Genomic DNA, 17,292 nt, shown 5'->3' with positions numbered 1-17,292 from the left:
TGATTTCATTCATTCAATAAATAGTCCCAGCATGACACTAATGGCAGCATAGAGCGCAGAGAGGCAGAGGACAAGGTCTTTGCCCTCAAGGGTTTAAGATGAGTGCTCCAGTCGAGAGTGTCAGGGCAGAAGTGATGACTGCTGAGGTAGGGGCATTAGCAAAATGCAAAAGCAGATCATGAGAACAGAGAGAGCTGTGTCCTGCCGGGAGTACATCAGGGACCCTTGAAGGATGGACGGGTTTTCCAGGAGTTGGAGTGGGGGTGGGTGTACAGATGGTGGAGCCCAAGCCCATGGGTGGGGAGATTGCAGTGTGGTGGGAGCAGGCATGAGAGGCCCTGCAGGAGAAGGCAGAGAAGGCAGAGGCACACAAACATTATCATGTGTGGTGGTAGTGGGCACAGGGATGATGGAATATTTCTAAACTGGAAAGTGATAGAATCAGAGCTCTGTAACAGGAAGTGGCATTCGTCAGCCACTGTAGAGTGAATTGGAAGGGAGGCTGGGGTTAAGGGAGAACCCTGAGAAAGTGATGAGGGTCCGAAGCAGGCTTCCCAACAGGGTGAGGGGAAGTGATGGAAGTGGGTCAAGGCTGGACCAGCAGGGCTTGGTAACTGAGTAGATGTGATAGTGGATGTTTCAACCTGGGTGCCTCGCAGATGGCAGGATCCTTCCTGAAGCCAGAAGAAGACCGAGGCAGGGCAGTTTTGTAAAGGAAGTGAACACATAAAATGGGAACATCGAGGAGAGGTTGGAGTTGGATGTGAAGATTCAGGAATCATTCATTAGGAGAGCTGTCTTAGCTGGGATAAGTGGATGAGATCATTGAGATAAACTGTAGAAATGAGAAAACGATGACCAAAGGTAGAACACTGAAGAAAATCTACGTTGGTGATCAAGACAGTGGGAAAAGAGCCTCAGAAACAGAGAATGAGCTCAGTAGACCGTTACAGACGCCGAAGAAGCAGAGTGCTGCCGAGAGGTATGTGGAGGCTCTCTTGTAATTGAGAGATGTCGGCAAACAAGAAGGAACAATAACCCAGGCTTGCTTTAACTCTGTCATTGACCAAATTATTGTTTTAATTGGGATTTCACAATGCATCTTTTTGATGCTTCTCTTTGACTTCTCTTAATTCAGTTCCACTACATACTTTTCTCGAGAGAGAGAGTTAAAAACCAAGCACATTCTTGTATGTAAGGAGTGCAATAGGAGTTCAAAACTGATGATGGTTGTGAAAAGGCCAGTCATCTGAGATCACTCGTTTATCCCTAAGTGTTAAGCAGTAGCCTTATATGTACCAAGGACTGTGCCATGCCCTAGGAACACAGTGGCAGAGAACCACAGACACAAATCCAGGCCCCTGTTTACCTTCTTGTGTGAATGAAGCAAACTAAAGAGGAAAATAAACAGACTAAAGAAGGAAAATAGACAATATGTTCAGTGGTGACATGTCCTAGGGAGAAAATAAAGCAGAAGAGGAAGGGGGTTCAGAAGAACGAGCATTTTCAGTAGAGAGGTCAGGGAAGGACTGATTGAGGAAATAACATTTGGATGAAACCCTGAAGAAGCAGGGGACATACATATCTAGGTGAACAGAGGACAGCATGTGCAAAGGCCCTGAGGTGGGTGCATGCCCAGTGTGTCTGAGGTCTGGCAAGGAGACCGGTGTTCCTGAAGGACAGAAGGCATGTGAGAAAGGTTAGTAAAGTTATAGGAACCATACCCGGGCCCTGTGGTCACAGGTTGACCCTGACTTTTCCTCTGAGTGTAAGGGAAAGCCCTTGGATGGTTTTGAGCAAAGAAATAAATAAGAGTCCTTCTGGCTACAGGGGAAGGAAGGGGACAAGGACAGACGGGAAGGTCAGTGAGGAGGCTTCTGCACATCCCGGGAAGAGGTGTGGGTGGCATGGACTAGAGTGGTCCCAGAGGAACTGTCAGAAGTGATCCAAATATATATGCTTTCTGAGGGTAAAGTAAAGAGAAGTTAACAGATTGAGACAGAAGGAGGTAAAGAGTCAGGGATGAGTCCACATTGCTGTATCGGTCTGCGAGGGCTGCGTAACAAAGCACCATGAACGGGTAGCCGAAATAAGAAAAATGTGTCCTCTCATGGTTCTGTAGGCGTGGCCATGCTTAACCTGTAGGCTGAGTTGGTTCCTTCTGAAGGCTGTGGGGGAGAATCTGTTTCATTCCTCTCTCCTAGCTTCTGGTGGTTTGTTGGCCTTCCTTGGCTTGTAAGAGTATCACTCCCTTCATCTTCACATAGCATCCTGCCTGTGTGTGTCTGTGTTCCAGTGTCCTCTTTCTAATAAGAACATCAGTCAGACTGGATTAGAGGCCCACCCTTCTCCAGAAGGACTTCATCTCAACTAACTGTATCTGCTATGGCTGTATTCCCAAATAAGATTCCACTAAATCCAAATAAGATTTAATTTTAGGTGAAAAACTAAAAATAAGGTTACCATGCAATATAGGAATCCCACTCCTGGGCATATATCCAGACAAAACTATCATTCAAAAGGTATTTTGTACCCTCATGTTCATAGCAGCACTATTTATGAAAGCCAAGACATGGAAACAGCAACCTGAATGCCAATTGAGAGATGAATGGTTAGAGAAGATGTGGTACATATATGCAATGGAATACTAGTCAGCCATAAAAAGAACAAATTAATGCTATTTGTGGTAACGTGGATGCAAGTAGGGATTATCATCCTAAATGAAGTAAGTCAGAAAGATAAAGACAAATACCATATGATATCACTTATATTCAAAACAGAAACCAACTCACAAACATAGGGAATAGACTTGTGGTCTCAAGGGGCCTAGGGTAAGGATGAATTGCTAATTTGGGGTTAGCAGATGTCAATATCACGTGTAGAATGGAAACACAACAAGGTCCCTCTTTATAACACAGGGAACTGTATTCAATATCCTGAGATAAACCATAATGGAAAAGAATATATATACGTGTGTAACGGAGTCTCTTTGTTGTTCAACAAAAATTAACACAACGTTGTAAACCACCTATACTTCAATTTTTTAAAAAAAGATTGCCCTCTGATGCCCGAGGGGCCAGGACTTCCACTTAAGGATTTGGGGTGGGCAAGGGACACAATTCAGTCCATAGCAGTTGCCAAAAAAATGTGTTTGGAGAGAAGAGTAGAGTGCCAAAGACTAAAGTAAAGAGGCTTTTAAGTTTGAGGACCAAGACCAAAGTTTACGAAAATGTTCAATACAAATCCCGTGTATGCTTGCAGTTGTGGAAAAGCACTTACATGTTAGTAATGGCTTTTAAGCTGTATTCTAATTGTTTGTGGCCTCCTGGTACTTCCCTGTGCAGCATAGGAAAGTCAGACAGAGTATGAATTGAGTTTTACTGGCTAATATGCCAAAGAAGTTATTGGTGCTGAAATGGAATGTTTTGAATGCCATAAAGAAGTCAAAGGACACTAATAAAAATAATAAAGAGCACTTTTCTCAGAAGGAGAAACAACTTTGGAGAACATCATTCCAGCCCTTGATTTAAGAAGTCATTTTCTAAAAAGTCAGGCATGTTACAGTGCTTGAGCAGTGGCAGTTTGCTCCTTCATCTGTTTTTGATGAGAAGGTAGTTAAAACATATAAAGTCATTTTTAAGAAATCATCAAGGAAATATTATCACATTTTAGCTAATTCGAAAAATAGAGAAATCATCATGGTAACTTAACCATTTTAGCCTTTTGATGTGTTTTCTTTGAGTTTTTTTGTTTTTGTTTTTTTCACGTTCCTGCTGTTTAACATAGAGACAAAAGCTAGGATAGCAAGGTGATGGTAGTGAGATAGAACGAGTCTACCCAACATTGCTCGGCACGTCCGGCTCAAATTTCTCTTGCCATTCAGCTCATACTGCACATTCTGCCTCCTCTGCCCCATCTTTGTCTGGCTAAGGTCTAATCATCCTTCAAAACTCAGAAGGCTTTGGGGAAGCCTTCTCACTGGTGTATTCCCACCCTGACTGGTAATGGAAAGCTGTGCCGCCATATTACCCCACACCTAAGCACATACCATAGTACTTCACATCTCCACCAGTTTTGATGACAGGAACTGGGCAGTTCATTTATTTCCTCAGGACCTTTCGCACGACCTGTGGGTAGGTATTCAATAAATGCATGTGGACTAGGAAAGAAAAAAAAAATTATTTGCCTGGTCCACATCTGCCACTGAACCATGAGACCTTCTTAGAATTTAAAACTGTTTTGTTCAGATTGTGCCATAAACCAGGATAGAAATATGTAATATATCTTGGGAAGAGTCTCCTTAAAAAGTATTCCATGCGTATTGTTGCTTCAGGGGTTAAATTTATGCCTCAGAACTGAATCCTTCAGTTTGTAACCATGAAAGTCACCTTAGATAGTTAACATATGTGGCTTATTTTTAGTGTTGACTATGTCCCTTCCCAGGTGGCACTAGTGGTAAAGAACCCGCTTGCCAATGCAGGAGACATAAGAGATGTGGGTTCGATCCCTGAGTCAGGAAGATCCTCTGGAGGAGTACATGGCTACCACTCCAGTTTTCTTGCCTGGAGAATCCCATGAATGGAGGAATCTGGGGGGCTACAGTCCATAGGGTGGTAAAGAATCGGGCACAACCGAAGCGACTTAGCACCCACACATGTCTCTTTAAATGAGTAAACACAATGAACTGAATTGAACATGCCTAGGTAAGTTAACATGGAAAAAATGCAGGAGCTTGGAGGGTGAAATTGCTGGCAATAGAGACAAGAATTAATTTTAATTTGTGCATTGTTTTGGAGAGGGGAGAGTTTTTCACCTGGCATAATTGAGATACAATCTGAGTCCAAGTGAAGAGGGTTGAGAAGTATTGCAATAGCGCTTTGATGCCAAAAATACTTTCATGATGACTTGGCTCAAGATTTCTCTCCTCCCTATTTCACCTAGAATGCAAATAATATTTTTTGGTATTCAGTCTCAAAATTAGGAAAAGGAAGAAAAAGTTTACATGAGATTGTTTATGGTTTCCTAGTACTGACAAGAGGCTTTGCTATAGGGGACTCTTGATACATTACTACTCTCTTGAAGGTTTTGCCTTAATTTCCTACGTGATATGGGATCTTATTGAATTTATTGATGGAGCCAAGTTGAATGACAGATATTGAGCTAAGCTATACAGCATGTCAAATGTGCCATTGCAGTGTAGTTACTTAAATCTTGATTTCTTTCCCCAGCTCTACTTTACGAAGTGTTTCTACTGGATCCTCAAGACCTTCCAAAATATGTTTGGTGTGTGGGGATGAGGCTTCAGGATGTCATTATGGGGTAGTAACCTGTGGCAGCTGCAAAGTGTTCTTCAAAAGAGCAGTGGAAGGTAAATGTTCATGTGGGTGTTCCTTTTACACATTTTCCCCTAGTGTATGGTTTACTCTATAGCATTATTGAGAAATAATCCAAAAATGTTTTGAGATGTAATCTGTCAGTGAAAAATAATAATGCCTTGCTTAAAAATCACTTGGAGATTTTTCACTGAACAATATTTAATGGCCAAATTTTGAAATTGTGGGTTGGGAACAACCAGTCAAAAACACTGGTTTTTTCGTTGTTGATTTATACCAGTTTGTTTTTCACTGAGACTTAGAAAAATAATTATATGTCACCACAATTTAATTTGCATGATCTAAAAGGGCGTTTTTTAAACAGTATTGCCTTGTCTGTGTTTCTATATAAATATATGTGTTTGTGGCAAGTTAAAACATATCAGGATCATGTGTGTAATTCAAGTTGTATTCCTAACAGAATTATGTCATTTAATAGCTGCTTGAGATTCCAGGTCTCCATTTGAATCCTACTTTTGTTCTTACTGAAAGTTTTCAATCCACTATATTAAATGAAAAATTGTACTGAGATTAAAGTATACGTAGGATAGCTTTTGTTCTGTCCAAGTAATCGTACTTCCTAAAAGGAAATGGTCTTTTGGTTTGTTTCTGCCTTACTCCAGCCTCACTTCCAAGCAATTAATTAACATCATATTTAGGCCAGATGGTTTCATTAATGTTGATGACTAAAACTGGTCAAAGTATAGAATTTTTTTGCTGTCAGGAGAAGTATTGTGTTATTGACACTTATTCTCACTAAAGAGTTCAGCATTAAGATATCTGCAGGTGGATTTCTCAGAACATTTTTCCAAGAGATGAATTGGTGCTTTAGAGACTTTTAAGCATAAATGATTTGAATGTTTCATCTTTATTTTGCTGATGACCACAGGAAATATCCTTAGTTCTCAGATGAAAAAAGCTGACCAAGCAGTTATTTCTGTGCTTCCAAGATTGATTCTGCATTATTTAATTGATAGCACATGATTCATGTTATTTACACAATTAATTATTTAATATTCCCCAAACCCAGCATGGAATTGATAATAGGAGTTCTGTATCTATTTCTCGGGAATGCGCTCTTTCATTACAGGTGACAGAAAATTCAACAGAAACTGGTTTAAAAACAAATAGAAATTCATTAGCCTGCATAAGTGGAAAGTACTCTTATGGGCGTGGCTTTGGGCAAGCCATGGTCTTAATCCGGGTCATTCACACACAGTCTCATTCTCTGCATCGCTTGACTTTGCTTTGGCTCTGTTTTCATGTATCTTCTCTCATGGTAATGAGACAGCCACCAGACCTCCATTAAAAATAGGTTTGCAGTTCCCAGGAGTTGTTATAAAAACCCCCAATTGAATCTCCATAGTCTGACTTGACTCACATGGCCCCCTCCAAACCAGTCACCATGGTAGAGGAGGGCAGCTACCCGATAGGCTGGTTCTGGCTGGAGCTCCTGAGCCACTTAGACCAACCGTGGGGATGAGCATTTCCTGGAGAAAAAGGTGGGGTCTATTACAAGAAGGCTGATTTCTAGAAAACAGGGGAAAGAAGTATGTATAAAACTGAAATCAGTATAATTTTTTAAGACTGCCTTCCCGCCACCTTCTTCTTTCTTAACTCTGTGATTGACTCAGTAGTAGAAAAATAAGTAAGGTTTGACTCTGACATCTTTCTAATGCCACTGTATACCTTCCAATATAAGGGTTCCCACCCTGGACTCACTAATGGGTGAACAAAGGTGATAAGTAAAAATAAAGCAGTAAGAGAAGGACGTTTAGAGAGCGTGCCCTGTATTACTCCACCTATAGGTCAGCTTTCATATCACAGCCCACGTTTTGGGTATTAACAAAACCTGCCCTTCTCTGCGAAAAGGTTTTCTAGTGTTTTTGCTTAGTTAGTGTTGTTTTAAGTAGTTTCTCTAGAAGTAGCTAAGGAAAGAATTCTTTTATAACTGAGGGACATATAAATATGGAAAAGGCTAAACGTGGATACGCTTTTGTTTCATTGGAATGCCAATCAGTAATAATGGATAATGAACTTTGATGAGTGCCTTTTAAAACTTTTATTAATATAGCTTATTTACTGTTTATTTGGGAATTAGAAATTTATCACTCACTTGTGTGAAACAAGGCTATGCATTTTAAATATAAACTTCATGAGAGTTATGACTTGATTTTGTTTTGTGATTTGTATTTGCTTACTTTCTTATCGTGTGAAAGAAACCTGCCCTCTTACTCTCTTATGTGAAAGAAATAGGACCATCTTTGAATCAGAATTTTTTGGTTTAATAAGAAATTATTTTTAAAATATTTTATCTAATTCAGGGCATTAATTTCACAAAGCTGTGGTATATGAGTGTTATTTTTATTCATCTTTTTACAGATGAAGACATTTGGGATCAGACCCAGTCAACTAACCTGTTCAGAATCATAGGATCAAACTTTAACCCGTGTTAGAGTCTTATGATTCCAAAGCTCGATCCAACCAAAGGCCTCCTAACTGTAAATCTCATGATCTGTTGTTTCCATTTTGCATAATTATCAAGTTTGTGAAAACCCCACTCTATGTGTCATGCTTTATGCCTGCTCGGTGACAGTGATGGCAGTGAGGTGAACATTGAGAAGCAGTGTGGCACGCTTTCTGTGGCACATACACACACATACAAGTATTATATGTGCTTTTACAGTTGAATAGTTACTAAGGTGGTTTTCTGGTTCTAACCTTAAGCTCCTCCTCAGAATACAAAAACAGGGTTCTAAGCACTTGAGGGCAGAGGAAGCTGAGAGAAGGGGGGGTCTGTTAAAAGTCGAAAGGAACCGACAGTATCAGGGCCACTTGAGAGAGGACGGGGGAAACACAGCGTGTGAGTTTAGAGCTTGTTGGCTTCATTAAGACTTCATGCCCTAGAACACGCCTCTCAGAAGCTTGGTCTGATAGTGTAGTGGTGACTGCATGGGGGAACTGCACATCATTTAAGTGTAAATTATGTTCTTTGTGTTCTGTCTAGTGGGATGTATAGATGTGCTTTTCTTTTATTCATAAATATTGAATATAAAAACACTTAGAAGCCTCAACTGGAATACTTTTTTTTTTTGGCCAATAATGTCACTTCAGAGCCATATTACTTTACCTTTCAATGGAAATGTATCCTTTTATTTTTTAATTTGAATTGCTTATTTGCCTTGAATGTCTGTTAGGACCTTTCCTCTCTGACAAAAGAAAAAGAATAAGCGTGCGTGCACGCGTGCACACACACACACACATTCTCATGATTACCCACCCCCACACATATATTTTAAACAGGGTTCTCCCTCGTGGTAGAAAGTAGACTGGTTTTAGGGTCAAAAGACTTGGTTTAATTTGCAGATTTGCCACTCAATAGATGCGAGATTATTGCAAATTATTTAGCTTACCTGGGCCTCAGTTTCTTTATATACACAAGGAAAAGGTAGTATTGCCCTACTTATTGCTTTGAAAAATTACATGAAAACAAGATCTTTTTGCAGATTTTGTAAATCATAAAGTAGCATCAAACTATTAGATCTTCACTCTTCTTTAAAAGCAAAATGCTGAAATTCTTTGGCCATGTCTGTACACAGGGACCATGTAAATGATTCAATAACGTTGCGCGGTTCGGTCTGCATTTTTTCTTCATTGCAGCTTCATTTTTCCCATAGTACTTTATTTTGCCCATAGAACTGGGCTTTGCAATTGTAAGATCTTTCTAGACTAGCAGTTCTCAAAGAATGTAGGGGCCAAGGGTCAAGCGTGGGGGAATGGAGGGTCTTTCAAATTTCCCTCGAGGGACTTTTCCACATTTTCCAACATGAACTGAACTGCCAACATTCACTCCCATAACGAACCTTCAGAGCTGAGTGGGTCAGTGCCACCTGTGAGGGCTGCACAGTAGAGAAAATATTGAGAGATACCAACTGAACTTTGAGCGTCCCTGTTGGATGTCTTTAGGACAGGAAAGGACCTTATCTCTGGAACCTAGCAACACAGCAGATATTTATTAGCTGCTAAAAAAATGTTTGAATGTACACATGAATGTGCCTATATGACATAAGAGCATTCCAGGTTAAATGATTCCTCTCCTCCCTGCAAATCAGTAAATTAGCAGTAAAACTGGCCCAAGAATTTACATGGGCCTTTTGACATCTCATCTGCAAGTTCTAATTCTACTCTGAGTTTTTACTATCTTTGTCTCTTTCCAACTGTAAATTGCCATTGGTTTCATCACATGTGTATTTTACTTTGCGATCCCTCAATGAATAGAGCCGACTACATTCAGCAGGCTATTTTATAACCTAATTTTGTTTCTGGATGCTCAGTCTACAGGTAGTGTCTGGAAGACACAGCCACCACAAATCACTGAGGAGTTACAGTGTGGTAAGAGAAGAAGAGAGCTCATTATTATGTAAAGTCAGCTGGGTTTATATTTTTGTAAGCAGACCTGTTAGGCTAGAGAGTCCATATCTTGGTATGGCCAGTCAAATCATACGATGCCTGTTTCAACACTCAGACCTTTCCCTTTAAGCTAAGAGACTTATAAATCTATTTCCTGAAATGACACGGCTTTGAAAGACCTAATTGCAGATTAATCTCCGGAGTCCTCAGCTTTGCAGTATTTAAGGTACACAAATCTGGACATATCTCCTCATCCCCTTCCTGTGTACTTCACAGCATATAGATGAGAAATCTTTCATATCATCGACAATATCCTTTGGGGTGAAAATGTTTTTAAGGACCTGTAATGGTTGACTGGTAGTTAATTTTCTTCACTTTTCTAAACTTGAACTAAACAGGTCCAGAGGAAAGTGTGTCTCACTGTATCATGGACCCAAGTTATGCCCATCAGGCTGTGTACTCTTGAGCAAAAGGACCAGCAAGTGACAGTGTGAGCAAATGGGAGGTCTTGGGGGCTGGACAATTGATTGACAGTGAGATTATCCTGCAAAATAGAGCACTTAAATTGAGTTCCACACAAGATTAGTATGGTATTACATAGTAATTAAATACAGCTGTTGCCTTATAATTGGCACTATAAAATTAAGGAAATAACACACACTTTATTAGATGTCTCTGGTGTGATACAGCCCTCCGGGTGCCACATACAGGAATCTGACGCACACCAGAAGCCATTGAGCCTCCTGTGAAACTGCTCAGTCAGAGGTCGCAAACCAGGGGCTGTTCTGACTCAGAGTTTTCTCATGAGACACTTTAAAGATTGTCTTTTCTTCCTTTTACCAGAAATTAGGAACCAGGTAACCTGATTCTAGCTACTTAAGCACTTAAATAAATACCCACCCGGTTGATCATATCTAGGATTTTTATAGGCACTTCTTTCCTCCTGACATAAGCTCAAGGCTTTAGTGGGTTTTTGTTTGTTTTTAATTTTTGTTGGCGTATAGTCAATTTACAGTGTTGCGTTAGTTTCAGATGTACAGCAAAGTGAATGTCACACATACACACATATCCACTCTTTTTTAGATGATTTTCCCATATAGGCCAAAGCTTTAGTGTTAATTGCAAATGTTTGCCCAGACTTTTTTTTTTTAATATCCTTTCAGTTGGTTACCATGGGAACACAGAGAGCCATGACATTTAGGCCAACCTGGAAGGTCAGGGAAGCTTCTTAAAGAGTTGACCCCCAAACTGAATCTTGAAGGATTGAGATTGGCAGTGCTGAGGGGGAGAAAGGACAGGCTGTCTGCACAGGGCACCAGAAGCAATTCCGTGTCACCCCTGTGAATGTGTGAGATGCAAGGAGATAGGAGGGGGGACTAAGGTGCAGATGGGACCCAGGTCCTTAAGGAGGGGCCTGAATTTATTCCTGGAAAAAAACAACCTCTCAGTGTTTTCACGCAGCAGAATGGTAAGCGCAGGTTCACATGTAAGATCTGGCTGTAGGGAGGTATGCTTATTTAAAGAGGGTCAGTTCCAGTGGCTCTTTCAAGTCATTTTCATGAGAGATGACGAGAGCCAGAACAGTGTTAGGGGTAGAGAAGGGGGAACAGCATTGCGAGGCTGTCGGGAAGCAACACTGGTGAGTCTGTATTGGAGGTAAAGAAGCAAAGATTTGGGATGTTTCCCCAGGCTTCACTGCTTCTGCCCTCTGCTGAGATTGGGGACCTGGAGTGGGAGCAGCTTTGGGCTTATGGGAGGCAAACATCATTCATTCAACAAATATATATTCTGTATTCACTAAATGGCAGGCACTATTCTAGACAAGGTCTTCCCAGGTGGCGCTCATGGTAAAGAACCCACCTGCCAATGCAAGAGATGTAAAAGATTCAGGTTCAGTCCCTGGGTTGGGAAGATCCCCTGGAGGAGGGCATGACAACCCACTCCAGTATTTTCGCCTGGAGAATTACATGGACAGAGGAGCCTGGCGGGCTACGGTCCATGGGGTAGCAAAAGAGTTGGGCACAACTGAAGCAACTTAGCAGCAGGATTCTAGACAAACCTAAGGGCTTCTTGGATGAAGATCAAGTGAGCAAAATAGACCAAGATCCTTGCCACGGTGGAGCTTACATTCCAGTGAGAGGTAGTGGAGAGATTAAACATAATAAATGAGTTATTTGTGTAGCATATGAAAAATTGATAGGTGCTCAGGAAAATAAGCACTGCCAAAATAAAGGGGGTTGGAATGAGATTCTGTTTAGGACAATGAGTTTGAAATGTCAGTAAACCTTCAGACGTGTCTAACAGGAAGTTGCATTTACGATTCTGAAGCTTGGGGAGTAGAGCAGGATGGAGAATAAAGGTTTATAGAATCATCATCCATGAAAGTAGATGCATTTGCCCAAGAAATAGACAAAGAATAAGGCAATATTAGAACTTTAGAGAATGTAAATCTAGGGCATTGTGTGTGTGTGTGTGTGTGTGTGTGTGTGTTACATATGTGTGAATAATGTCCTCCAAGTTGTACACAGAAAATTTTTAGTTACTTTAGTTCTTCCAAGTTGAGCTGAACTTCAGATAATTGCATCTGTGGAACTTTGAATCCCAGTGTTTGCTGCTTATTTATCATTAAGCTTGATTCTTTTTGAATCTCAGTCAGTCCAAAGCCCACACCAAACATGGTAGCAAGGAAATTTGATTTGCCAACCCTGGACAGAAATAATGCCACATGTGTAGCAGATGCTCAAGCCACATTTGTTGATCATTGATCACCAAAGTGTGTGTGTGTGTGTGTGTGTGTGTGTGTGTGTAGGGTTCCCCTTGTTTCTGTCACTGTTCCTCTGAAATCAAGACTATGTTGAAGTGATTTATTTGAAAATGATTTTGAGTAGGGACGTGTAAACCAAAAGTAAAGTGGTATTCCAAAGAGAGCTTCTTCTTGTTTAAAATTTTACACGAAGGACTTCCCTGGTGGTCCAGTGGCTAAGACGCCAAGCTTCTGATGAAGGGGGCATGGATTTGATCCGTGCTTAGGGAACTAAAATCCCACATGCCCTGTGCTGTGGCCAAAAAATTTAAAAAGTGAATAAATAAATTTTTTTTAAAAATGTAAACAAAGGTGCACTTCACATAGCAAATTTGAGAAGTCTAAATTAGAAGCACAGTAATTTTCAGGTATTTTCCATGCCTCTGTGTTTGTTTGCAACCCATCTATCTAGTTCTAAAGCAACTCACAGGTTTCCATGAGACAAAATGAAATTTCTCGTAAATGAAATGAAAAACAGGACAGAGGGAAGATGAGAGCAAGAGAAAGGAGAGTGAGCCAGGAATGGGGATAGTATAGAGAAAATATGCCCTTTGACCTTGTCAGAGATCAGCCACTTACTTAGCTTTCTCATCTCAAGCCCACAGACAGTGGTGACTCACCTGACTTATAATGTTCTTAAAGACTAGATTAGGAAACCACGTATTTAGAAGAAAGTTTTCATGAGCTGCTTTGGTTGTAATGTGCCTCTACTTTTCATGTGAATTATAACCCTGATACTGGAAAAGATTGAAGGCAAAAGGAGAAGAGGGTGGCAGAGGACGAGATGGTTAGATAGTATCACAAACTCAATGGACATGAGTTTGAGCAAACTCTGGGAGATAGTGGAGGACAGGGAGGCCTGGTGTGCTGCAGTCCATGGGGTTGCAGAGTTGCACACAACTTCAGGACTGAGCAACAGCAATAACCTGAAATTTTTTTTTTAAAGTAACTCTCCCATTGGTATTAATGGAATTTTTTTGGTTTATCTTAAGGTTCACTGCTAGAAACATGCTTTATTCTGTCAACTTCTTGCTCCTATAATAATCACTATTATTTATGGAGCAGTTACTCAACCCAGGCAGGAACTGTGCCAAGTCCTCCATATTTTGTTTCATTTTTTTCCTCGTAACCACCTTGTTCAGTGTGAAAGTTTTGTGAGTTTTGCACGGTACTATGTTTAAAACTGAACCCTCTAAGCAATCTTTATAACAAGGAAGACAGTGAGTATTTTTTAGCAAGGCTTAATGGTATGGTCTTTCAATTCTTAAAATTAATAGCCACAGTAGTAAATATTTGAGTACTTCTTTTGTGCCTGTTATGCTAAGAACTTTATTACATATTATCATTTTAATCCTCATCATAATCCTATTAAATAGGTATGATGATTATCCCCGCCCATGTCAGCAATCAGTCACCTGAAGCAGGTCAGAGGCGAGTAAGTTAGTCTGAGGTCACCCAGCTCAAATGAAGTGGCAAGACTGGGATTTGAACCCTGGAAGCCCAGGCGTGCTCACTCTGTCCACTCAACACATAAGCTGTACTGCCCCTCACAGAGTCATATCAGAGCCCAACTATTTTTACCCCTGGAAAAGTAGGGCAACATTTCTGGCCTTAGGACACTTATGAAGAGCACATTATAATTTAACAGTTACCTCGCTATACCCTAAATAATTAACTCCTAGCCATTCCAAGTTGAAACTCTCATTTGAATTTCTTTTGCCCTAATGGGAAAGAAATTGGGTAGTCTCTATTTTTCTTCTTAAGGAATGAACTCCCTATTTTTAAAAAATTACCATTACCACCCTGAAGTACTTCTTTAACATCTGGATATTAATCTGAAGCCTTATGGAAAATTTTTATCTTCCCTGTGTTTCATTTCCTGTGTGTGATAAAAATTAGATGTCGCCTATCAGGCTCAGAGAACCACTGCAGGAAGAACCTTTCTTCCCCAAAGCTGAGAGCCCCAAACCCTTCAGCCCCGCTGTCCGCTTGATGCCTGGTGGCTCAGAAACAGACCCAAGAGCCAGAGGACGCAGGGCTGTTCTTGCAGAACCCACACCCAGGACGTGATTAGGATCGTACTGTTTGTGTGATTCCCTCCTCCTGAGAATGATTTGACATTGAAAATGAAAATTGCTCAGTTGACTGCAGTCAATGCTAAAACATAGCTCTGGAAGATGGGGAGGAGGAGGAGGCATTTAGGCTTTAAAGTGGAGGCCAGTGGTGGAGGGATGGGAAGATGGGGGCTTGAACCTGAGTCTGCTCAGTCATGCAGTTCAGTGAGGGCCTGGCCAGTGCCCGGAAGTGGAGAAGGTAGCTGAACAAAGACACAGGGGCCAGGTGAAGGCTCTCATGGTGCAGTGAGAAGGGTCAGTCCTTCTTAAACCCAGTGAGCCTTCTGTTAGGAAAAAATCATTGCGGTAGTCCCTTGGACAGCAAGGAGATCAAACCAGTCAATCCTAAAAGAAATCAACCCTGAATATTCATTGGAAGGACTGATGCTGACGCTGAAACTCCAGTACTTTGGCCATGTGATCTGAAGAGCCGACTCATTGGAAAAGACCCTGATGCTGGGAAAGACTGAAGGCAAAAAGAGAAGGTGGTGGCAGAGGATGAGATGGTTGGATGGCATCATTGACTCTTTGGACATAAGTTTGAGCAGGCTCTGGGAGATCGTGAACAGGGAAGCCTGGCGTGCTACAGTCGATGGGGTTGCAAAGAGCTGGACACAACTGAGCGACTAAGCAGCAATATCACAGCGTTGCTCCTTGGTGTCTGTGCAGCGGCTCGGGGCAGGTACTACCTGGAGGAAGAGAAGATGACTGCGATGGGCTTGTGGCTGGTGGAAGGTAGAGAGGGCCTGGCTTGGGATGGAATTGGGGCAACTGAACAGAAGGCCTGATGTGAGAGCTGAGAAGCAAAAACGGGCAGGACCTCATGGTGGGTTAGTTCTGGGGAATGTTGGAGGTCTCTGATGGGGATTTGGGAAGAAAACACGGGAGAATGGACAGGATGAGAAGCATTTAAAACTGTTGAGATTGAATCACCCAAAGAGATAAAGCAGCCCGTATGGAAAAGCAGAGACAAAATTCTAAAGCAGTTTAGTTTTTACCTGGAGATATTTCTTTGTGCATTTTAAAGTGCCCAACTAGGTATCAGGTAGTTTGGCAGATTGGCTTAGTTATAGGCAACAGGTGTCAGTGACCGCTTGATTTGGTGCAGAACATGGGAAGGTAGGCAATGAAATTGAAAGCCTGCGGAAGCTGCTGGGTGCTCAGCAGTGGTGAAACAGGCCTGCAAGGTGTGCTGGTCATTGGGTGGACTTGTGCCATTGTTACTGCCCATATTAGAGGTACTAAATGATGATTTTAGCAGCTCATGACATCATAGGAAAATACCACATGACGATATTAATGATAAGGAAGGCAGAAAAATTCTGTAACCAAAACAAAATGCCCATGTTTCAGGTCTCCAAAAGCGTTGCTCGGATTTTTTGCGCTTTAACGACAGACATATTCAGCATAGTGACTTTTTGTTCTTTTATCCTTATTCCTTGGGTATTTTTGTTCACTGCCCATCCTGACTTCTTAGATCAGGAAGAGAATGAGACTTATAATTTCTGGAGAGATAAGATGCCTGTAAAAATGAGTAGATACATGTATATGTATAACTGATTTACTTTGCTGAATGCCTGATACTAACACAGCATTGTAAATCAACTCCAATAAAAATTTTTAAAAAGATGTCTGTAACATGTACACATGCAAGCACACCGTGTGTTCAGAGCTCTGCGCCACCTCACCCTCTCACCCTGTGAGAGGCATTCTCAGGGGTGGGGGAAAGCTTGACCATCAGCAGGAAGACTCCAGAACCACTTGAAATGATCATGAAAGCATCTGTGCAGTGGCCATGTTCTCTGAATCTCTCATGCTTATATACTTCCCTCCAGTATCTGAGACCAAATCCACTTCTAGGTAGGTCACCCCCAAGGAATGAAGCTCACCCCTCTCAGAGCAAAGCAGCTTGTTGCCAGTGGCCCTGGGGTTGGCCCTATTTGAAGCTCTTCTCATCAGTGTCAGCACTTGGAATGTGTTGACTATAACATTAGATTTCCAGAAGCATCACCTTCCTGTCCGTGCCGTGTTGCTGATTAACAGTGAACTCTTCCACCACATAGAAGAAAGCCTGATCCCTCCGGAAGAGTGAGAAGTGTGTTGGGTTAGCCAAAAAGTTTGTTTGGGTTTTTTCATAACATCTTATGGAAAAACCCAAACAAACATCTTGGCCAATATATTTTCTCCTTATAAGTATCAGGCTAAAGGCTCTGTGAAAGCACTAGCCTTTGACAACCTGATTCAGCTTCACAGAGAGGTTCTGTTTACTTTTTTAATGGTAAGACCAAACCTGGATCTCCCACATTGCAGGCATATTCTTTACCATCCGAGCCACCAGGGAAGCCCTAGACCACAAAATGAAGCAAGTGAAATAAAAGATTAAAGAATAAAATTCTAGAGGGTCATCATAAATGTGAACAACAATTGAAAAGCCACTTGTAGCAAATTAGGGGGCCTAAATGGGATGAAGTTTTTAGAAAGTTTTAGTTCACACACATAGCACTGTAGATTAGTGAAAGTGAAAATGTTTGTCACTCAGTCGTGTCCAACTCGTTGCGACCCCACGGACTGTAGCCCACCAGGCTCCTCTGTC

At 41.4% G+C, this 17,292-nt stretch overlaps 1 protein-coding gene across 5 annotated transcripts in view; it reads left to right on the top strand.

The window, feature by feature from the left end:
* The window catches only part of NR3C2 (nuclear receptor subfamily 3 group C member 2), a 433,599-nt gene that overhangs the window by 199,251 nt on the left and 217,056 nt on the right, over positions 1 to 17,292 (top strand). For 3 of the 5 annotated variants that reach the window (XM_043902575.1, XM_043902574.1, XM_043902577.1), the window contains one exon: positions 5,229 to 5,380. In XM_043902575.1, the coding sequence (XP_043758510.1) occupies positions 5,229 to 5,380 (152 nt within the window). The remainder of the gene's footprint in view (positions 1 to 5,228; positions 5,381 to 17,292) is intronic. The other 2 variants (XM_043902576.1, XM_043902578.1) reach the window with 1 other exon arrangement.

The sequence above is a fragment of the Cervus elaphus genome, chromosome 5, assembly GCF_910594005.1.
Source record: "Cervus elaphus chromosome 5, mCerEla1.1, whole genome shotgun sequence".
NCBI lineage: Eukaryota > Metazoa > Chordata > Mammalia > Artiodactyla > Cervidae > Cervus > Cervus elaphus.
The sequence above is the reverse complement of the archived record's forward strand: the minus strand, read 5'-3'. Positions and strand labels throughout refer to the sequence as shown.